This window comes from Salmo salar, chromosome 15 (assembly GCF_965601325.2).
Source record: "Salmo salar chromosome 15, fSalSal1, whole genome shotgun sequence".
Lineage (NCBI taxonomy): Eukaryota > Metazoa > Chordata > Actinopteri > Salmoniformes > Salmonidae > Salmo > Salmo salar.
The window spans coordinates 40,507,486-40,531,034 of NC_138305.1; the positions used below are offsets into that span (position 1 = coordinate 40,507,486).

At 40.4% G+C, this 23,549-nt stretch overlaps 3 protein-coding genes across 18 annotated transcripts in view; 1 reads left to right on the plus strand and 2 right to left on the minus strand.

The window, feature by feature from the left end:
• Positions 1 to 5,858: 5,858 nt before the first annotated feature.
• LOC106571352 (protein LEG1 homolog) lies at positions 5,859 to 10,594 on the plus strand. The gene is made up of 6 exons (XM_014144325.3): positions 5,859 to 6,193; positions 7,068 to 7,151; positions 7,694 to 7,878; positions 8,059 to 8,180; positions 8,440 to 8,678; positions 9,117 to 10,594. Exons 1-6 carry the CDS (start codon positions 5,899 to 5,901, stop codon positions 9,266 to 9,268), a joined length of 1,077 nt encoding a protein of 358 aa, XP_013999800.3. The 5' UTR covers positions 5,859 to 5,898; the 3' UTR covers positions 9,269 to 10,594.
• On the minus strand, positions 9,444 to 15,328 carry cf190 (CF190 protein). The gene is given in 4 exon segments (NM_001140677.1): positions 9,444 to 9,581; positions 13,446 to 13,782; positions 14,468 to 14,617; positions 15,019 to 15,328. Coding segments are annotated over 4 exon segments (624 nt in total). The 5' UTR covers positions 15,119 to 15,328; the 3' UTR covers positions 9,444 to 9,544.
• A 342-nt stretch (positions 15,329 to 15,670) lies between these two features.
• Positions 15,671 to 23,549, minus strand: part of LOC106571353 (receptor-type tyrosine-protein phosphatase kappa) — a 176,451-nt gene continuing 168,572 nt past the window's right edge. For all 16 annotated transcript variants that reach the window (XM_082961728.1, XM_082961727.1, XM_082961729.1 and 13 more), the window contains 8 exons: positions 23,040 to 23,175; positions 22,730 to 22,879; positions 22,278 to 22,451; positions 18,976 to 19,107; positions 18,710 to 18,835; positions 17,768 to 17,931; positions 17,447 to 17,582; positions 15,671 to 16,878 (listed from right to left, as the gene is read on the minus strand). In XM_082961728.1, the coding sequence (XP_082817854.1) occupies positions 16,825 to 16,878; positions 17,447 to 17,582; positions 17,768 to 17,931; positions 18,710 to 18,835; positions 18,976 to 19,107; positions 22,278 to 22,451; positions 22,730 to 22,879; positions 23,040 to 23,175 (1,072 nt within the window). In that variant the 3' untranslated portion in view covers positions 15,671 to 16,824. The remainder of the gene's footprint in view (positions 16,879 to 17,446; positions 17,583 to 17,767; positions 17,932 to 18,709; positions 18,836 to 18,975; positions 19,108 to 22,277; positions 22,452 to 22,729; positions 22,880 to 23,039; positions 23,176 to 23,549) is intronic.

Sequence of the window (23,549 nt, forward strand, 5' to 3'; positions counted from 1 at the left end):
AGCAGTCTAAGGCTCTGCATCTCAGTGCTAGAGCCATCACTACAGACCCTGGTTCGATTCCAGGCTGTATCACAACTGGCCGTGATTGGGCGGCGCACAATTGGCTCAGTGTCTTTAGGTTTTGGCCAGGGTAGGCTGTCATTGTAAATAAGAATTTGTTCTTAACTGACTTAACTGCCTAGTTAAATCAAAAAGGGGTTTTTATCACCACCATATTTTACAATATGTATGAGATACTTTTCTACATATTCTTCTATTTTTCAACGCCAAACCCACCACTTGTGTGCGTGACCAGATATCTATTTTCATTTCATCTGAACATAGCACTGGTTCCAATCCAAGTGCCAATGCCGTGTATCAAACTCCAGGCGGTGGTCAGACAACATGTTAATTCAAAAAAATCCACACAGTAGAGTGTTACATAATAACATTTATTAAAATATACTTTATTTTTGCTTATTCATGGAAAATATTTCAGAAATACCCAAGGGGACGTGTTTTGCCATTACAAAAGATGGTAAAGTACATTTTCAATTCAACTCATCAATATGCAGATTTGTTCAATTCAGCACACAAGTATGATTTATTTTTATGGTGTTTCTTACCCCACCTCTCAGCCATGCAGGTGGTGATATAACCACTCACCTCAGCACCATTGAGGATGATCAAACTTTGAAAAGTATCATTCCAATTTTAAAGTTTGTATGTGAAGTAATTAGTTCTTCCCTGTGTAAAGCAAGCAATTTTATCAATAATACCAGCAGAACTCTTCTGTGGAACCTACAGTAAATCACAACACTGCATTGCTCTCTATGGGGACTGGGAAGAGGCTGCTATTTTACAGACATGATAAGGTCAATGATCAGAGAGATTATGTCATATGATATGATTGCCAATTTCATTGGCCACAAGGCCATCCAATCAGTTAGTTTACTTTCAAATATGGGTGATCCAAATGCACCTTGAGCCTGGATGATTTATATTTACTGATGTGGTAGTAGATTACACAGAACATCATTGCTCATCCCTTTTGAGTTACTAGGAATTTTATCAGATGACTCAAAATCTAAAGAATTAAACATTCATCATGGACACAAAGTTTTTTTGTAGGTTATTTTTTGTGGCAAAGGTTATACTGTTGGTTAGATAAATGTGTGTAATGTACCTTGTGTATTGTCTAACTATGTACAGTGCATTTGGAAAGTGTTCAGACCCCTTGACATTCTCCTAATTTTATTTATTTTTATTCTAAAATACGTTTTGTTTTTAATGTCCCTTATCAATCTACACACAATAACCCCTAAACACAAAGCAAAAACTGGTTTAAGAAATGTTTGCTAATTTATAAAAACGAATTAAATACTATATTTGCATAAGTATTTAGACCCTTTACAGTACTTTGTTGATGCACCTTTGGCAGCGATTACAGCCTTGAGTCTTCTTGGGTATGATGCTACAAGATTGGCACACCTGTATCCCGAAATCTCTCCTGCATTGTCTTGGCTGTGTGCTTAGGGTTGTTGTCCTGCTGGAAGGTGAACCTTCGCCCCAGTCCGAGGTCCTGATTGCTCTGGAGCAGGTTTTCATCAAGGATCTCTCTGTACTTTGCTCTGTTCATATTTCCCTCGATCCTGACTAGTCTCCCAGTCCCTGTCATTGAAAAACATCCCCACAACATGATGCTGCCACCACAATTTTATTTTTATTTTTTTATTTCACCTTTATTTAACCAGGTAGGCCAGTTGAGAACAAGTTCTCATTTACAACTGCGACCTGGCCAAGATAAAGCAAAGCAGTGCGACAAAAAACAACAAAAAATAATTACACGTGGGATAAACAAAAGTACAGTCAATAACACAATAGAAAAATCTATATACAGTGTGTGCAAATGTAGTAAGGAGGTAAGGCAATAAATAGGCCATAGTAGCGAAGTAATTACAATTTAGCAAATTAACACTGGAGTGATAGATGTGCAAGTAGAAATACTGGTGTGCAAAAGAGCAAAAAAAGTTAATAAAAACAATATGGGGATGAGGTAGGTAGTTGGATGGGCTATTTACAGATGGGCTGTGTACAGCTGCAGTGATCGGTAAACTGCTCAGACAGCTGATGCTTAAAGTTAGTGAGGGAGATATAAGTCTCCAACTTCAGTGATTTTTGCAATTCGTTCCTGTCATTGGCAGCAGAGAACTGGAAGGAAAGGCGGCCAAAGTAGGTGTTGGCTTTGGGGATGACCAGTGAGATATACCTGCTGGAGCACGTGCTACGGGTGGGTGTTGCTATGGTGACCAGTGAGCTGAGATAAGGCGGAGCTATACCTAGCAAAGAGTTATAGATGACCTGGAACCAGTGGGTTTGGCGACAAATATGTAGCGAGGGCCAGCCGACGAGAGCATACAGGTCGCAGTGGTGGGTGGTATATGGGGCTTTGGTGACAAAACGGATGGCACTGTGATAGACTGCATCCAGTTTGCTGAGTAGAGTGTTGGAGGCTATTTTGTAAATGACATCGCTGATGTCGTGCTTCACCATAGGGATGCTTCACCATTGGGAAGGTGTCAGTTTTTCTCTAGACGTGACGCTTGGCATTCAGGCCAAAGAGTTCCATCTTGATTCCATCAGACCAGACAATCTTGTTTCTCATGGTCTGAGAATCTTTAGGTGATTTTTGGCAAACTCAAAGCAGGCCGTCATGTGCCTTTTATTGAGGAGTGGCTTCCGTCTGGCCACTCTACTGTACCATAAAGGCCTGATTGGTGGAGTGCTGCAGAGACAGTTGTCCTTCTGGAAGGTTCTATAGCTGTGTTTGTCAGACCATGAGACATCCCGAAAATCGTTCTTCTCACGAAAATGTATGTAGTGTTTTTGTGAGAAGGGGAGACTCTCACGAACACGATTCTGTTCTCCGTTTTGCTCTAAGACCCCCACAAGTTTCACGGGACTCGTCTGAAGGTAACCCATACAAATGAATGGAAGTATGGAGGTAGTTTTGTGTGAACTAAAATAAGGGGTTAAATATGTGTCCAAAAAATCAGAAATATATCCTGAGCTTTCTTATATCTCCTAGATATAGGACAGATACTTCAAAACCTTGTTCCTTATTAATTTGTTTTGACTGTCTTTTTTGCCATTTTTGATAGTGTTATTGAATGCGTTTCTATGGGCTATAGCAGTAAAGGCCAAATTCAATACATTATCAAATCATTTTTTATATAATTTTTTGTATAAAATTCAAAACCTAATATTCAAAATCAAATATCTAAATGATCCATGGTATGACCATCTTAAAACAATTTATATGTCAGGTTAGTACCCCCACATATGTGTTTGTTATTCAAAGACAATGTAATGGTGTGATGCAATAGAAAGTGTGAAATTAGAGACTGTTAACTTGAGGCCACTCATTATGTCAGTCCCTGTGTGCAGTTTCTCCAATGGTAAACTCTACCTCTGGCCCTCACCAGTCATGATGTTCACACCTTCCCAACCAGGGGACTCATTAACTCCTAACACAGCCAGATGTCTAACTGTCTGTTTAGACAACCAGGTGCATTAGCCACGTTTCATACAACACAGTTGAATGAACAAACATCTAGTTTTGCTCTTGAAGCTGATCCTTCCCACAGGCTTTTTTAAAGTTGTTTGGACAACTTTGTGTATATTGCATCACTGAATAAATAAAGTTATATGTGTTCTATGGTTAATCAACAATGTTATTAATCTACACTTGATTTGCCCAACATAACAGAGTGTTTCCCTGTTAACTAAATGTTCTAGCTCCATCTTTTAGGGTCAGGCAGCACATCATCCACAAGTATATGTATGTATTTGTTGCACACACATTTAACAGCAGCACAGCAAGTTCACTCTGGGAACCTCAAGGCCACATGCAGGACAGAGTTTGGCTCAGCTCATCCTAGAGACAACAGTGTCTACCCTCACATTTATCTTAGCCTAGTCTACTGTTGGCTGACCTTGGAAAACATTGCAAAGTAAACATAGACAAGCATTAACAAACGGGAATCACACAGGGGAGTAAAACTCAAATCAAATCAAATCAAATGTATTTATATAGCCCTTCTTACATCAGCTGATATCTCAAAGTGCTGTACAGAAACCCAGCCTAAAACGCCAAACAGCAAGCAATGCAGGTGTAGAAGCACGGTGGCTAGGAAAAACTCCCTAGAAAGGCCAAAACCTAGGAAGAAACCTAGAGAGGACCCAGGCTATGAGGGGTGGCCAGTCCTCTTCTGGCTGTGCCGGGTGGAGATTATAACAGCACATGGCCTAGATGTTCAAATGTTCATAAATGACCAGCATTGTCAAATAATAATAATCATAGTAGTTGTCGAGGGTGCAACAAGTCAGTAACACAAGAGTAAGTGTCAGTTGGCTTTTTCATAGCCGATCTTTGAGAGTATCTCTACCGCTCCTGCTGTCTCTAGAGAGTTGAAAACAGCAGGTCTGGGACAGGTAGCACGTCCGGTGACGTTGTATTGGTCACATACACATGTTTAGCAGATGTTATTGCGGGTGTAGCAAAATGCTTGTGTTCCTAGCTCCAACAGTGCAGTAGTATCTAACAATTCACAACAATACACAAAAATCTCAAAGTACATTTTTTTTAATTAAGAAATATATACTATAAATATTAAGACGAGCAATGTCGGAGTGGCATTGACTAAAATACAGTAGAATACAGTATATACATATGTAAAACAGTATGTAAACATTATTAAAATGACCAGTGATTCCATGTCTATATACATAGGGCAGCAGCCTCTAAGGTGCAGTGTTGAGTAACCGGGTTGTAGCCGGCTAGTGACAGTGACCAAGTTTGGGGCAGGGTTGACAATGGCAAGCCAGGTATAGACAATGGTCGCGTTCCCCTGCTCGGACATTGCATGCATCAACCAATGGTTGCGTGCCATGTCATCGACTGTGTCATTGACTGACAGAATGCTATAACATATGATCAGTGGTGTAAAGTACTTAAAGATGCACTATGGAGCAATCGCTTCGCCATTTCCTGGTTGCTAAAATTTTACTCCATACATTTTCCCTGACACCCAAACGTACTCGTTACATTTTGAATGCTTAGCAGGACAGGAAAATGGTCAAATTCATGCACTTATCAAGAGAACATCTCTGGTCATCCCTACTGCCGCTAATCTGGCGAATCTTTGTTTGTACATGATGTCTGAGTGTTGGAGTGTGCCACTTGCTGTCCGTAAATAAAAAAAGAAAATTGTGTCCTCTGGTTTGCTTAATATAAAGAATTTAAAATTAGTTACTTTTATTTTTGATACTTAAGTATATTTTAGCAATTACATTTACTTTTGATACTTAGTAGAAAATGACTCAAGTAAAAGGGAAAGTCACCCAGTAAAATACTACTTGAGTAAAAGTATTTGGTTTTAAATATACTTAAGGTACATTTACTTTTACTCAAGTATGAAAATTGGGTAGTTTTCCCACTATTGCATATGGGGTTAGCTGATACTTAAAATACCTATCCAGGCGTTGTAAGATCAGGCATGCGTCAGCAACCCCTGGGCAGAGGAACGTGCCCATGCTCCTTTAGAATACTGATGATGCAATCACTGATGAATGAATGAAGCCTCTTCCATCTCTTTAGATCATGTTTGCTGATGGCTGATGTCTCTATCCGTCTATGAACATTGATTGGTTGTTTCTCTGACTTCTGTCCTATGGCTCTTCAAAAGTACAGAGTGGACAGAAAACCGCATGATAAGAAATAGTGATTACAGTGGATTTACCCCCACTGATACCTCTTCTCTATCATGTGGCTTTGTAAGTCCAAAGTGCATTGCCCAGTCCAGTACAAAAGGGGGGATCTGTTACTTATTTAGGTGTGCAGTTAATAAGGTAGCCAGCATGCAGTGCATCTGGACCCTCTCCCTGCTTCAGCTAGTTGCCCTGTGGGCCAACGCAGCAGTGGTCACTGAAAATGGCCTCCCCATCCTCTGGGACCAGGCACCCAGCCAGCTGTTGGAACTGCCTCAGGTGGACAACGTGGTCACAATCAACCCCTGGAACTACCTGCAGAGGATGAGTCTGTATAGGATACTGGTAAGATCTACAGACAAGTACATGGCCTCCATGGGAACGAATGAGACTGACAGTCTGTTCTGGGGCCTGCCTCTGCAGATGGGCTGGAAACTCAGATCAGGTATGTTGGGCAATCATTAAGTAGCTTTGGAAACCCAAATATAGTGGAGTATGAAATGATTGATACCCTTGATATAGATGAGAAATAATGACTGTATAAAATAAATAATTCAAATACTGAGCTATATTGTATGCTCAAAAATATTGGGAAATTATATTATTTATACCAATGCAATTGCTCAAAGAAGGATATGTTTAACAAGTAATACTTTCTTCTCTCAAAAAGGTGTGGGTCAAAATTACTGACACCCTTAAGATTCTGGTAAATAAAGATGTCAATTTTTTTTGTATTTGGGTGAAAGATCATACCCCGAAGATATGCTAACCTCCCCTGTTATTGGTAATGGTGAGAAGTCATCATGTCTTGGGGGTATGATATAACATGCTAACCTCCCCTGTTATTGGTAATGGTGAGAAGTCATCATGTCTTGGGGGTATGATATAACATGCTAACCTCCCCTGTTATTGGTAATGGTGAGAAGTCATCATGTTTTGGGGGTATGATCTTTGTGCCTCTAACTTTCTCACTCATCATTATTCACGATTCATTCAGTATTATCCATCGTCATGGTAGCATCCACATGTAGAAGTGCTCAGAAACACATTCTATTCTTATTTTAGAGTCACTTTTATTTAACCATTCATTTCTCAGCATTTTAATTATTTATTGTATGCAGTCAATATTGCTCATCTTTATCAAGGGTGCCACTGTACATTGTTATGTAAACACTATATGCACATTCTTTTTGTGGTGCTTACAGTACACCAATCATGTTGACTTTGTTCTGAGGCAGGAGTGAATACGTTTCTCAAAGGTTTTCATGTGGAAATTAAAAGCAAAAGTGATGCGACCGGATGCACTTCTGTTCCTGTAGGGCGTCTGGTTGACCCTACTGGCACGACAACATGTGGAAAGGAAGGAGATCCCATGTGCATTTCCGCTAATAGCTGGTGGGCCTGTAAGTACAGTAGTGTTACACATATTGAACCATGCAGGCCATGTGTGTGGCCCTACCTGTGCAGTTAAAGGTCCAATGCAGCCATTTTTTTTATATCAATATCAAATCATTTCTGGGTAACAATTAAGTACCTTACTGTAATATTTTTCCGTTAAAATCGTCAAAAAGATGCAAAAACAATTGCTAGGACAGTCTAGCAGAGGTCTGAGTAAACATGAAAACTAGCTGTTATTGGCAGAGACGTCTGGAACTCTTTTTGCTATACTGTAGGTCTATTAACTAATTTACCGCTTGGTGATGTTACCATGGAAAGTTGACACTCCCGCACATGCAAACCTGCTGATTAGAAGGTCCTGTGTAGATTGTACTTTCAACGAGCAACTATCAGGAAATAACATTTTTTATTCACACTTTTACAGTGTTAGTTTCATCAGCTGTTGTACAATATAATACAAAAAAATGGATTCTGAGCGCACTAGGCCTTTAACATTCACAGCTTGTCAATAAAATACTATTAGTAACCTCTGTCTCTGTCTGTTCAGGTGTGAACTACTACCTTTCAGTGATCACGTTCCTGGCTGCTGTGCAGAAAGACGTGATTGGAGATGGTCTCATTCAGGTCCAGGTACAGGAACCAGCTGAGGCAGCTGGAGACTACTGCACCTCCTACACAGACTGCTCTACTAAGTACCCAGACCTTATGGCCAAGTGGGAAGAATTCTTCCAGGTATTTAATGAGCGTCTACTTTTCCTTTTTCCCAATAGGAGGCATTTTCCCTTTTGCCATAGGAGGCAAAATCTGTATGTTCCTTTAGTTGTGTAAGTCACTATTCATAAGTGACTCATCGGTGATTGCATAGAATTGCTTGTTGGTCTTGGTTTTTAATATGCTACCATTCCATTCTAGACTCTGAAAGACGTGAGTGCATCTGAGATTTCTGACTTTGAGAAAAGAGACCAGATTCTGGGTGTCTATTGGGCAGGTCAACATCTCTCTTTGAATACTGCCTCAATCAGCTGCAAGGCAAAGTGAGTATTAACATACAGTATCATTCTGCAGATCATCACCAGCTGTCAATGTGCTGTTTGTCTTCCTTCATTGTTGGAACTCTGACAACTCATTTTTTTGTTTCATTTAAACATATGACTCTCAGTTGAAACTGTATGCTCTGTCCTCCAATCAGCTTTTGCCTCAATCTAACAAAATAACAACATTATTGGATGCAATCACTTTGAGTCACAATTGAATCCTGACTGTATGTCCAAATCAAACCTTTGAACTTTATAGGATGAGCTACTATTCCAGCCCAGAGGTTTCATTCGCCAAAAACTGGATGAACTCTGCAGACTACGTAGCAGCAACATACTTCCAGTCCAACCTGAATAACTCTGTGCTGTTCATGAGCCCTCTGCCAAGCAGGGTGCTTCAGGAGGGGGATAGCGCCCCTAACATAGCTGACCTCAGCAAGGAGGAGAACCACACCCTCTATATCTTTGGCTGGATGACCAGAATGAACAGGATTCTGAGTGAGTACTTTTAGTCTCCCAAGACAAATAATCAGAAAATATAATGATATTTTTTGCTTGTATGAAAAGTAGAGTGAAATATAAATTTCAGAGTCAAATTGAGATGGTAGACAGATGCCAGTCTGTGATAATGTAGTCCAGGGCTCTCCAATCCCGTTCCTGGAGAGATACCATCCTGTAGGTTTTCGCTCCAACCCTATCTAGCGCACTTCATTCTACTAATTAGCTGGTTGAAAAGCTGAAACAGGTTAGTTACAAATGGGGTTAGAGCGAAAACCAACAGGAGACAGGATTGGAGAACCCTGATGTAGTCTGTAGTCTCCCTCTAGTGGTGAAATGTATTAAGTGCATTTCAATTGAGAAATCTACAGTAACACATCACTTGCAACAGGTTACGTCACATCCTTACACATTTTCCTGTTGTTTTCCTTATGACAGTGGGTTCTCTGGTGAGGATGTGGCGCTCGGCCATGTGCTCTGACAAGGCTCGGGAGAAGGGCCGGGAGCTCCTACAGGATCTGGTCCATGACCCTAAGTTTGCTGCTTCCACCTTCGTCTCCATTCTCAAAGAGATGACACGCAGCTGCTGAGGATTCAGCAAATCAGTCCGACACTCCAACTAGCTCAGTTTCAACCTGTCCCAAATTTAGCATCAGATGCCATTCATAATGATTCATTGTTAAATGTTTCTGAATACATTTCACACAGTAGTATTTACACATCCTGTGTTTTTGTAATAATACATTTTCCACAGTAGGCAAATGTCCTTGTTGATTAATGTACAAACAATTTATTTCTTGTATCATGAATATAATAACACATTTAAATGGAAGAGTGGCTCAGTATAAAGAGCATAATAGTACATATCAACACATTTTGTTTGAAATATGAACATTACAGTGCCTTCAGAAAGTATTCACACCACTTGACTTTTTCCACAGCCGGAATTTAAAATGAATTAAATGTATTAAAAAAATTCACTGGCCTACACACAACACCCCATAATGTCAAAGTGGAATCATGCTTTTAGACATTTTTACAAAAGTAATAAGTATTCAACCCCTTTGTTATGGCAAGCCTAAATAAGTTCAGGAATAAACATTTGCTTAACAAGTCAGATAATAAGTTACATGGACTCACTATGTGTGCAATAATAGTGTTTAACATGATTTTTGAATGACTACCTCATCTCTGTACCCCACACATACAATTATCTGTAAGGTCCCTCAGTCGAGCAGTGAATTTCAAACACAGATTCAACCACAAAGACCGGGGAGGTTTTTCAATGCCAAGAAGACAGTGAATGTTCCATGGCCAAGTTACAGTTTCAATTTAAATCTGCTTGAAAATCTATGGCAAGACCTGCAAATGGTTGTCTAGCAATTATCAACAACCAATTTCACAGAGCTTGAAGTATTTTGAAAAGAATAATGGGAAAATGTTGCACAATCCATGTGTGGAAAGCTCTTAGACTTAACCAGAAAGGTGATTCTAACATGTATTGACTCAGGGGGTTGAATACTTATCTAATCAAGAAATATTAGTGTTTTATTTATCATAATCTTTTACAAATGTTAGAATTGAGTATTTTGTGTAGATCGCTGACAAAAAAGTGACAATGAAATGCATTTTAACACCACTTTGTAACACAACAAAATGTGGAAAAAGAGTGAATACTTTCTGAAGACACTGTACAGTATATCTCACATGCCAACATTTGTATTGATCTTTACACTTAAACAATATGGGGGTAAACTTTGAGCTTGGGTTAGATATGTATTAGATAGTCATTAAAACCAATCATTCCCTTCTATACTAAACCTGTTTTGCAGTCTGCATGGCATATGTGTTTTCTGATTTCTTCTTGTCTATTCTGTGAATACTTTGGTCATTAAATTTTCTCCTGATGCTGTCAAGTTCATCCTCATCAATGTATTCATAATCATGAGTGGATTCATCATCCTGTTCAATTGTATTGTGAGGACTGTTTTCTTCAACGATGGCTGGGGAGAGAACATAAACACAGCAAGACATAAGAATCAAAGTCAAGATTTTGACAGAGAGATAAATATATTGTAAATCTATAAGTATTTTTATCCTCCTGAGGCCCAGCAATTCATTTCTGTCCTCTCTAGTGGATCAGTTCTTGGTCCGTATTTCTGAGGCCTTATAAGTAATGTCCCTTTGACAGGACATTCTGGGCTTTTCAATGATATCACATGTGTGGGGGTGTGACCTTGACAACTTTATCTTCCTGGTTCTTATAAAAATGGCTGCAGCAAAAATGTGCACATTTGATGGAAATTTGATACTCAAATTGTTTCTTTTAAGTGAATACATCAGGAATAGTTAAGTAAGTTGTCAGGACTATGTAATTCTTTTTTCACATGATATAATAGTTAAATAAGAGCTTCTCAAGATATGTCCTTTCTGGTGGACACCGGATACTGTAACTATGTTTTTCACCTACTGTACCCATTGACTGATATTTTATATATATATATATATATATATATATATATATATACGTCCTAATGACCACTACAGAGGACAATTTTGCACTTACAATAATAGATAAATAACAACAACAAAAAATCTTGGTAACATGTTCTTTTTTCATAAAATCTCCAACTTTTTTAGGGTGGGGGGTCTCAGAAGGATATTGACAGTTGAGAATAAAATTTAGTTGCAAAATAGTCTGCTGTAATATTTCATACCACTATCCCTCCAGCATGTTGAATGACATAAAATTAACAAAACTATTTTGATGGAATATAGAAACATAGACAAACCTTTTTGTGGGCCTGGTTTAGGTGCTGCCACCAGACTTGTGTTGGACGTTTCATTTCTTGGTATAGAGGTGTTCTGTTCTGCACAATCAGATGAACTAGGGCTAGGCATGGCTGGTTTGGCTGTATGTGGGCTCTTCAATATAATAACACAAATCATTAGTACAGTAATCAATTGAATATAACTTTTTATTTAAATAAATCTGATAGCTAATGTTGTGTTATATATATTTTATTATTTATTAATGCATAAAATATAATGGATGATTGACTCACCTTTGGAGAGGGGGGGTCTGGCTTTTTTGGCCTGGGAGGTTGCAGTTTCAATGTGTCTTCTGAGGACTGTTGATGTCTCTTGGGTGGTCGAGGGGGAGGCAGCACGCTGGCGTTGACGTACCTCCTCAGGGTGAAATAGCAGTCCTCTCCTATCTCCTCCACAGCCGAGCAGACAGCCTGGCCCTGGGTCGGCTCTGGGCCGCTCCACTGCTGCAGGAGCTGCAGGGTCATGTTGATGCGGTTGACAGACACCTCCCAGCACTGGGCCAGGTCCAGGGGGGAGACAAGAAGGTAGGGGTCAGTGATCTCCTCCTCCAGCTGCAGCCCTGTGGCCCCAGCCAGGAGGTCCTCCTTCACTGAGAGGTCCCTCATAGACACCTTGACGTTGAAGGGTAGGGAGAACCTGTGGCAGACCTCTGAGAGCATGTACTGCTTCTTGTCGTGGACCACCTCCACAAAGCCGCCGTCCAGACACATGGGGATCAGCACGGCCTCGTACTTCTTCCCCACCATCTTCTCACAGGCCAGGGCCTCCACCGTCTTTCTCCTGCCTCCGTAGATCACCTCGCTGGTCTCCCTTTTGTGGACCAGGTACTGGTCTCCCACCAGTACTGAGGACAGCCCCTCACAGTCGGCTTCAAAGGCCCTGGTAGCCACCACGTGGAGCTGCTCCATGTCACTCTTGGCTACCTCTAGGTCATACGCTGTGGGGAACATCCGGGGCCTGCGCTTGAACCTGCCGTTGTAAGACACTGGGATGAGGAAGCGTCTTTGGGCCTCGCTGCGGATCTCAGACGCTAGGATCCTCTTGGTCTGGTAGGCACCGTGGACAATGACTTGCTTAGAGGATGTCAGGAAACCCAATTCGTCCTGAACTTGTGATGGTGGCTCTATGATCTCAGCCCTGAAGGGGAAGACCTCACTCGGCTTGGCAAAGACATCACGGAGTGACAGAGGCTGCATGAAACAGGCACCGTCACTCTCCTCGGTTACGTCCAACACCTCAACGTCAAGGGTAGATGGGATGAAAACAACGTTCTTCCCAACTGTCAACAGAAATTAGATTATTTCTGTTTAGTATGCCAGCACAACTGAGGATGGTCTACTATAGGCTAAATATTCTAATTTAAGATATTTCTTATAAAAAATGTTGTTGCCAAAAATAAATACATAATGTATTGTATATTTTTTTTATCAGATAATTTATCTCTGAAGGTCTGACGTTAGTACATCTGTTTAACTGCTGGCTTGAAAAGTTGATCTTTTTTTTGTGTGTTCTACAAAGTAAAAATTCATTGTGATTCACTGACCAGAACGATGACTACTACACTTCAAAACATCCTCTATTTTCATGTCTGAAACCAAATGTTAATGGCCCAAGACCAGTGTACTGCAGTTGTCATGTTCATTAGTTGTCAGTATTACAATTTGTTCTCTTTAAATAAATTGAGATAAGAAAAATGTAATTATAACATGAAAAATACAGAGTATCATTGTGTGACTTTATTTGATCATGTTCTTCATTCCACATAACATTGACGTAAAGTGAGAATATTAATGGGCTGTTTGACACTCACACTTGGACACCGTCTGGAGCTCGTAGACAGGTGTGAGAACCAGCTCTCCACTGTAGTCCTCTGGCAACTTAGATACACACTTCTCCTTTGACGGCAAAGACTTGGCCCAAGTCACTGTCCTTTTCCTTCCTTTGGGCATTTTCCATTCCACCAGCTCCCTGAGGGTGTAGAACTGGTCGTCGGCACACTCATAGAACTCCCCAGTGTGCGAGAGCTTCACAGTGAAGATGTGCTTGGAGTCTTTCCGCGTGACCTCACAGTCAACATGGCTGTCTCCGTGCTTCGTCCTAAGAGCAGTGAGTCTGAAGCTCTCCTCAGCCTGGATGGTCCCCTCAGCCAGCTGTAGTTCCTCAGGGCAGCGGAACTCTGGCTGGCCCAGGCACTCAGGGCTGATACACACTGAGTCAACAATCTCCTGTATACTGGCGTATGGCCTCTTGTCGGCCACGATCCTGAAAAGGCCTGAAAATACAGGCAGGCAAAGCAATATATGACATTGTATTTATTGGTACAATTCACAAAACCACATGTTGATAAGGTCCCTTTCTAACCCGAGAGAGAGGTTTGGACATTTACATGTATAATGTAAACTGCAGTACATGGTAATGTGGTGGTACTCTCTTCGTTCGCAGGACTTTATCCTGCTACCTGTTCCAAATGTCCGAACTGAATTTGGTAAAAGGGATTTTATGTACTCTGCGCCATCGGCTTGGAACGCCTTACAAAATACTTTTAAACTGGAAGAACTTGTCCAGATTGGTGTTTTTAAATCACTGATGAAGGATTTTGAGACTGATTCCCTGACCTGTCAATGTTTTAATTTGCTGTTTCATGATTTTGTTGAATGCTATGGTTTTTACTAGATTACTTGTAGTTTTTCATGTTGTGTCTGTAATTGTGTAATGACTTGGTGCTGCCTATCTTGGCCAGGACGCTCTTGAAAAAGAGATTTCAAATCTCAATGAGCCCTTCATGGTTAAATAAAAATAAAAAAATTAAATGGTAAAGGACAAGAATTAAGACAATTATTAAAACATTTAAATCTGAATATATCAATCCATATTATACATTTTTATAAAGGTACAATTTGACAACAAAACATTTAGATTTCATGTTCAAGGTACAGTTTAGATGTTTCGGGACTCACCTGGGTAGTCGAGAGATAGATCTACTGTCATAGATTTGGAACCCTCAGACTGAAGTTCCACAATGAGTCTGGTGACACTGATCCCAATGATCTTCAGAAGCTCTCCATAGGAGAAACTCCACTCTCTTCCAAACAGCTCATACACAGAACCTGGTAGAAAGACATTTCAATGGATCTATTCTTTTGGCAGTGAATGGACCTAAGTACAGTCGTCGATGGTCTATTCTCATTGTAGAGTAACAGATCCAAGTAAGTAAGAACATAAGTAAAGGGTGGTAACTCTATAATTACTATGCATGAATAATTCATTAAGAATTTATAAATTATTATTCATGAAAATGTATACATTTTACCAAACAATATTTTTTCAAAGCTCCAGTTAAAAATAATCAACATCAGTTATATGTTGAATTTTGTAACGTGAAATACCTAATGTTTATATAATTGTATAGTAAAATACTGCATAGCCATGAGCCGTTACTTTAAACTCAAATTATATTATATTCCAGTCCATTGAATAAGGACTTAAATTAGGGCTTCTTCAGTCTTACCTTGGAAATAATATCCAGATTGTATCTGCAGTACTCTAGGGAGAGACTTGGCATCAAGAGAGCGGGTGAACTTTTCCAATGTCATAGCCATCCTTTCCATTTGGACTCTGGGTGACCCAGACTATGTATACACTAAAGGAAACCTAGAGAGGAGATGCCATCTTCTCCATGGATCAGCAAAAGGTTGACCAGAGGTTTTGGTATAACCTAAGTTCCAGTGCTTATATTTTAGTATGAAGGCTCTCTTTCTATACCTTACAGTGAACAACGCAACTCAGTGACACAGAGAGAGAGCAGCCATCTATGAGTCACTAGGGCGTTACAGGAGCACACACACTGCAGCCGGAAACCAGAGACAACTAACCACAACTCACTAAGTAGCTATGAGAACAACGCCACAGAACAATGATATATCAGTCACAATACCTATGATTCACATCACACCAGAAAATGACACTTGTAAGTGTTTAGTGACTTGCAGTTCTGCAAAGCACTGGATTCGAGTGGAACTGACAACACAAAAAACAGCACAGTGTCTTGTATCTAATATGTAGTGATCAGATTAAAATAAAGTGAATAGTTTGTGAACAGCTAACATATCACACATATGACGAAACTAAACACCATCTCACCTGTAATGATACTAATGATGTCTTACACAATGACATTTTATTCAAAGATTTTACATTTTTTATTACAGCCAATAAGCCAACAGTTACAGACAAAAGAATGTATGAAACATGACTAGACTCCACATGATAATGACTTGCTTCCTTTTCTCCAGGAGGTCCACCCATGTCCCACATCAGTATGGCTGGCCGCACACCTGCCTCTGCTGCGTTGGCTTACATCCTAATAAGCTGTATCTAATACTGATTAGAATTCCGTTTTTTTCTCCGCCATGTTCCTTTTGTTTTTCCAAAATACCATTGCAGGTTGAGAGATCATCAGAAAAAAATATAACTATTTTATAGTCACCACATGACCTTCTGATATTCTATCTGCATGGGTAGAATTCACAAGCATTATTTTACACAAATAAACCACTAACATCACAGAGGATAAGAAAAACATTGAAAACAAGATATACTACTGAAATTGATCCTAATACTTAAAAACAACAATAAATGTTTACGGTTTAAAGTCATAGCTAGGTAAAAATGGAATGAAGATGATTGTTTTAGCTTTCAAAAAATAATACAAGTAAACAATAAATACAAACAATATGCTTTATCCATATAGACATATTTACATAAGTCTTTGGCTTATGATTAAGATTTGCTACAAAATAAAACCAAAATGAGTCAGCCATCAGAGCACGATACAAACATTACTAAGCCAATGTCACGTTAGCACTTCTATTCATGTATAGAGCGCAGTATTTTTTCTTTCACATTTGTGATGGACTTCTATAGATATATATTGTTCATTGACAATAATGCTGATAATATAGAAGAAAAAAAAGTTTGCTTTTTTTTGCATGCAACACCTTGGCATTAGTGTTACCCTTTCTACAATGGCTGCACATAAAAATAACTAAATCTGCAAAAGACATTGAAGCAAATGTGGCCTAGTGGCCGACACTTGTTTCTGTGGCACTGAATACGGTGAAGTACTGTACAATGGAGACATTTACAAACCACTCACATCATACTCCCAGTACAACTAGAAACATTAAAGATTTCTCAAAAAAATCCCAAACCATCTATAGCAGTCTGTATGGGCTTAGTTAATGATGTCCGCCTCCACCCAATCTGTAGCGATGGAATGGTTGCCAAGATCCAGAGTTCTGTTCCGTCATCTTGGTTAAGAGGTCTCAATGAACTCCAGAGCAAGGTCGTAGCAGAAGCGGTACTGATCCTGTTCAGATGAAAACACATTGTTTTAACCGCTGTGGTGCTAAACATGATGTTACAGTACAACAGTATATGATGAACAATACAGTAATAGCATGGTGATAACAAGTTTAATCACTACTGAAAAATATTTTCAACTCTTAACATAAAAATATGTTATCTATTCTCTGGCAGTGAAATGAAGAGGTAACTTTAACATAGGGCTGCATAGGCTGTGTAAAGGATGAGGCGAGGAGTCTTTCATGTCAGCCCACAACAGTTTATTTTATAAACTCAACAGAGTCTTCTGTTCACTTCTCAGTTATCCATAACATTATCATTGTTGGATATTTTTGACAATATTAATCTGCAAAACAAATCTAACATGAAGTGTTCCTATCTGTTCTCTAATACCTCCCTATTATTGACCGACTTTTCTCACAATTTCTCCAGAAAATATCATAAGTGAATATCACCAGAAATGAGAGGTGGCGTAGGCCTATGCTGATATATTAGCACCATAATGAGTCAGAGATACGTCTGTCTGAAACTCAGTTTGACTGATCTGGAGTCAGTCAGTTGGCCTGTCTTACCGGGCTGTCCACCATGTTGGGCTTGCTGTTCCTCAGGCTCTTGACTGCATGGAACACGTCCACCACATTCTGCCTCTTGATCATCTCACACACAATGCTGATAGCACAGAACATCCCACTGCGCCCGCCTCCGTTTCTACAGCACAGGAACACAAGGGTGGAAGTGTGAGGTTGGCTGGGTGACTTTTCTACTGAACTGCCAACCTTGTGAAATATAATAGGTGGGTGCAGGTGGAAGAGGGATGATCGGATTTTTATTTGAAAGCATGCATGTAGGTGTTAGTGTGTGGGAGTGGTGGTGGAGGGTGTGTGTACACTCACAGGCAGTGGATGATTGTGCGTCCCTCTCCCTCTTCACACTCCTCCTGCCACTTGTCCACCTGCAGTATGAGCTTCAGGAAGGAACGCTTTGATGCTGGGATTTCTCTGTGGGCTGCCCAGCCCAGGTACTGGAACTGCCTCACCATCAGATAGCCCTCCTGAGGCTGTGGGAACACAGAAGCACACATCAGCAACGGCAGACATTTTGGCTCTTACTCTCAACTTCATAGCATTATTCTCATCGAACCATCTAAGTACTATAACCTTGACTGTTATCCTTACCTTGAGTTGTGTCTGAAGGCCCATAGTGACAAAATCCACAGCCAGGCACTAGCATAATTAGCATCGTCCAAATTCAAGCATGTAAACAGACGATTAGATGTTAGCAAACTGCATCGCAAGCAGAAACTTTCTCAAAAGCACTTCCAACTAAGTTTGGTGGTTGGTTGAGTTTGCAGGAACTTTCTTCACGTGCATAATACTGAAATAATTGCTGAAATTTTATCACTCAAAACTCATTTGTTTGCTGTAACATGGACAATAAAGTTGTATTGTATTTCATTGGGCACTCAGACGTGGATTAATTTAGCAGACGTGAACAAACTCACCGGTGGCTTGATGGAACTAACAGAGAACTGGAATATTCAGATATTACTGCAAAAGTAACCACATTCTCACGGGGAAGAAAACATGGGACAGGTTATTCATGAGTATCGACGCTACCAAACTTAGTTTGAAGTGCTTTTGAGGAAGTTTCTGCATCCAATGCAGCTTTGCTAACATCGGCCCATCTGTCAACATTCATGAATTCAGACAATGCTAATTATGCTAGCTCCTGGCTGTGGCAGAAGTAAACAATCGATTATCGTGGATTCTATCACTACTGGCCTTCAGACACAACTTAAGGTAAGGGTAATACATTATGGGATACTAGCTACTTACTCTAGTGAGGTTACATATTCTGAAGAGACGGCTGATGACGTCACAATCCATGGAGCAGGACATGCATTCGACTTGGACAGGACCGTAGCGAAGCATCCCCTCTTCAGGCCAATACTGAGGGCAGCCCTGATTGACAACAACAACCTTAGCAATGACATGTACCTTCACTCAAACCCTAGGAACCGTATTCGAAAATGCACAATAATGACATTTGTAATCAGGGTCCACAGCAGTGAATGCAGGAGGGTGAGGTGGTCAGGTATTACCTGCGCTAGGTCAATCTCATTGAGCATCACCAGGGAAGTGCAGCCGTAGTCATACACCAGCCTCCAGAAGTCCTTGACTGTGTTGGGCAGAGGGTGCTGGGTTACGATGAAGGCTGCTGGCTGTCTGTAGCTCTACAGTGGACAAAAGTCAACAAAGAACCATGTAACATCTCATAGCACTGAGTCTGCAGACATACAGAGAACACATACTAGAAAATATGGTATATCTGTCACAATGAACAATGTGTAGATATATGACCATGCAAGGAATGTGGAGAACTTTCACATTTGAATGACAAGTGTATTCTTAAAACCAGGGCAATCCTTGGGGTGGGCATGCTTCTAGCAACCTTATATCAATTAAATGAAGTTCTGCTGACATACATCTTAATTAAGCCATGAAACAAATCCAGTATAGTTAGAAGCATTTAATTATTGAGAAGGGAAAAGTTCAGAAATTACCTGGTATTCTTCTGACGGCTTGGTTAGAAAAAGTCCAAAAGTTTGTAAAACGTACGAGGAAGTGATTTAAAATTGCCCTCCAAATAAAAAAGCTCATAATCTGGCAAAACTCTGGTTCTCTGTGCACATGAAATACCATCTCCCAAGGTCTATGTCAATGTCAAGACATAGGTTTTTATTCATCCAGCTTTGTCTCATTCAGAGACAAATTTCTAATTTCTATTGGAGTTCTAGCAAGGACTGAGAAGAGGATTTGAATTCAACCTCTAAAATATACTGTATAACACAGAATAATAAAGCATGGTCATGTTTAGTAAGGTCACCAACCACATTATCTCTGCTATATGCAATGTACTGCAAGTGGGTACAGCTATGTGGCGGCTTCTCATCCTTCTATCAAGTACACATCTATGACAAGATGACTCCCAGAAGATGGATTCACTTTCTGGCACAGATCCTGATATCAAAGTAAGATTATCCTGATCCAAGAGTTCTAATAGTGATGCATACTGTTGTAATATGTGGATACTGTTGTAATATGTGAAAACTGTGGTAATATGTGAAAACTGTGATAATATGTGAAAACTGTAGTAAAGTTACCAGCTGGACTATTGTTTGAACTAATAATAAAATACAATGTGGTTATTCACTGCACTTGTTTCACTTACCCCGCCCTTCTATCAGACGGGTCAAACTTATTGGGGTGACTTTTGATTTATTTGAAAATCCAAATGATTAAAAGCACAAGTGTAATTTAGGTCCACGTGAACAGCCATCTTGAAGAATAATGTCAATGTGATATAGTTGAAGAGTTAGATGACCAAAACGGTTTATTTATTTTTTAAATGTATTAAAATGTAGCAATTTTTTGGTGTTATTTTCATTAACATCACTACTTGCACTGCCAGAAAATAATAGAAGGATTGCTGAAAAAAAATACTAAAAGCCATGAGCACACATTAAAAGATAAAACGAATATCAGTCTTTCTACATTTTACAAAAGAGTACAGAAAACAGAAGTATACACCTGGATTTGTCTCTAGCTTTCTGTCTCTACTACACATTCAGACAACATCTAGTTCACTTAGTAAGCCGAGTGAGTGAGTGTGTGTGTGTGTGTGTGTGTGTGTGTGTGTGTGTGTGTGTATATACAGTTGAAGTCAGAAGTTTACATACACTTAGGTTGGAGTCATTAAAACTCGTTTTTCAACCACTCCACAAAATTCTTGTTAACAAACTATAGTTTTGGCAAGTCAGTTAGGACATCTACTTTATGCATGACACAAGTAATTTTTCCAACAATTGCTAAGAGACGGATTATTCCACTTATAATTCACTGTATCACAATTCCAGTGGGTCAGAAGTTTATATACACTAAGTTGACTGTGCCTTTAAACAGCTTGGAAAAAAACAGAAAATGATGTCATGGCTTTAGAAGCTTCTGATAGGCTAATTGACATCATTTGAGTCAACTGTAGGTGAACCTGTGGATTTATTTCAAGGCCTACCTTCAAACTCAGTGCCTCTTTGCTTGACATCATGGGAAAACCTAAAGAAATCAGCCAAGACCTAAGAAAAAAAATTGTAGACCTCCACAAGTCTGGTTCATCCTTGGGAGCAATTTCCAAACGCCTGAAGGTACCACGTTCATCTGTACAAACAATAGTGCTCAAGTATAAACACCATGGGACCGCGCAGCCATCATAGCGCTCAGGAAGGAGACGCGTTCTGTCTCCTAGAAATGAACGTACCTTGGTGCGAAAAGTGCAAATCAATCCCAGAACAACAGCAAAGGACCTTGTGAAGATACTGGAGGAAACAGGTACAAAAGTATCTATATCCACAGTAAAACGAGTCCCTATATCGACATAACCTGAAAGGCCGCTCAGTAAGGAAGAAGCCACTGCTCCAAAACCGCCATAAAAAAAGCCAGACTACAGTTTGCAACTGCACATGGGGACAAAGATCGTACCTTTTGTTGAAATGTCCTCTGGTCTGATGAAACAAAAATAGAACTGTTTGGCCATAATGACCATCGTTATGTTTGGAGGAAAAAGGGGGAGGCTTGCAAGCCGAAGAACAACATCCCAACCGTGAAGCAAGGGGGTAGCAGCATCATGTTGTGGGGGTGCTTTGCTGCAGGAGGGACTGGTGAACTTCACAAAATAGATGGCATCATGAGGCAGGAAAATGATGTGGATATATTGAAGCAACATCTCAAGACATCAGTCAGGAAGTTAAAGCTTGGTCTTCCAAATGGACAATGACCCCAAGCATACTTCCAAAGTTGTGGCAAAATGGCTTAAGGACAACAAAGTCAAGGTATTGTAGTGGCCATCACAAAGCCCTGACCTCAATCCTATAGAAAATTTGTGGGCAGAACTGAAAAAGCGTGTGCGAGCAAGGAGGCCTACAAACCTGACTCGGTTACACCAGCTGTCAGGAGGAATGGGACAAAATTCACCGAACATATTGTGGAAGGCTACCCGAAACGTTTGACCCAAGTTAAACAATTTAAAGGCAATGCTACCAAATACTAATTGAGTATATGTAAACTTCTGACCCACTGGGAATGTGATGAAAGAAATAAAAGCTGAAATAAATCACTCTACTATTATTCTGACATTTCACATTCTTAAAATAAAGTGGTGATCCTAACTGACCTAAGACAGGGAATTTTTACTAAGATTAGATTAAATGTCAGGAATTGTGAAAAACGGAGTTTAAATGTATTTGGCTAAGGTATGTAAACTTCCGACTTCAACTGTACATGCATGTGTATATGCATTTATATACTATGTCTGTGTGTTTATGCATGCATGAGGGGAGAGGACACTTACATCCATTAGGGCAGCGTTGATGTAGTTGCTGCTCTCCCCGTCGATGGTGATGAGGAAGGGCAGACAGCGGTCTGGAGGCAGCATGTCCATGAAGCGGTTCTTCTCGTGGTTCCTGGGGAGCAGGGCGATGCTGCAGTCCTCTGGCTGGGGCTGAGGGGTCACCGAGTTCAGTGTCTGAAAACAACACAAATAACATGAAACCACAAGTCAGGGAACTTTGTTTGTTAGGAGACATGGGATATGTCCCAAATGGCACCCTATTCCCTTTAGAGTGCACTACTTTTCACCAGAACCCTGGTAGTCCACTCTATAGGGAATAGGGTGCCATTTGGGACGTAGCCATGATCTATTTCCCTGTCTTTATTGCCGTTTTTTATTGTTGTACGACACATGAAAGCCTGGGGAGTTAAACAGAACTTTCTGCCCCAATAAATATGAAAGGCCTCCAGTACCTGGAATTCATCTTTGAGGTGTGAGGAGTTGCTCTGTGAGTCTATCCTGATCATGTCGTAGTAAGCTGCTTTGTACTCGCAGGCAGGGATGGCCGTTTCGCCACACAGACAGGCCTCTAGGATGGCGTCATGGATGAAGATGTACTGCTCCTGTGGCCGGACCACAGACATACACTCAGCAAGGGAAGGCAGTGCATCTCCAGACAGTCCATACATACAGTAGCATGAAATGCACAGACGGACAGTAATGGTGAATGGTGTTAATGTTAATTGGTGAGGTGTGTGGCGGTGGGGTGGGCCTAGTAGTCACCTCAGTCTGTACCATGTTGATGCGTCTGGAGCGCAGAGCCTTCACACAGTTGTAGATGTCCACCACGCCCTCCCTCTCCGCCATGTCCAGCATGATGTCGATGACGATGTAACAGCCTGTGCGTCCGGCTCCGGCGCTGACCAGCGAGAGAGGGCAGCGAGAGGACCGGAAGGTGAGCATGGCTGCACAGCACTACACTTCAACAGCCTACATATCCAACCATTGTACAGTACACACAACAATGTTGCTCAATCCATACACTTCCCCCCCATCCCCCAATACAAGTGTAAATATTGGACTATAAATTGTGTCTCCCTGTATTATACTGATGCTTATTCTATTCTACTGAGCCATTTACTTTATGTTCCTATTCTTATCTTGTATTATTTCTTATTGTTGTTGCATTGTCCAGAAGGAACCTGCAAGTAAGCACTTCATTGGACGATGTATACCATGTGTATCCTGTACATACGACTAATAAAACATAAAACTTGAACTGTGCACAAGACT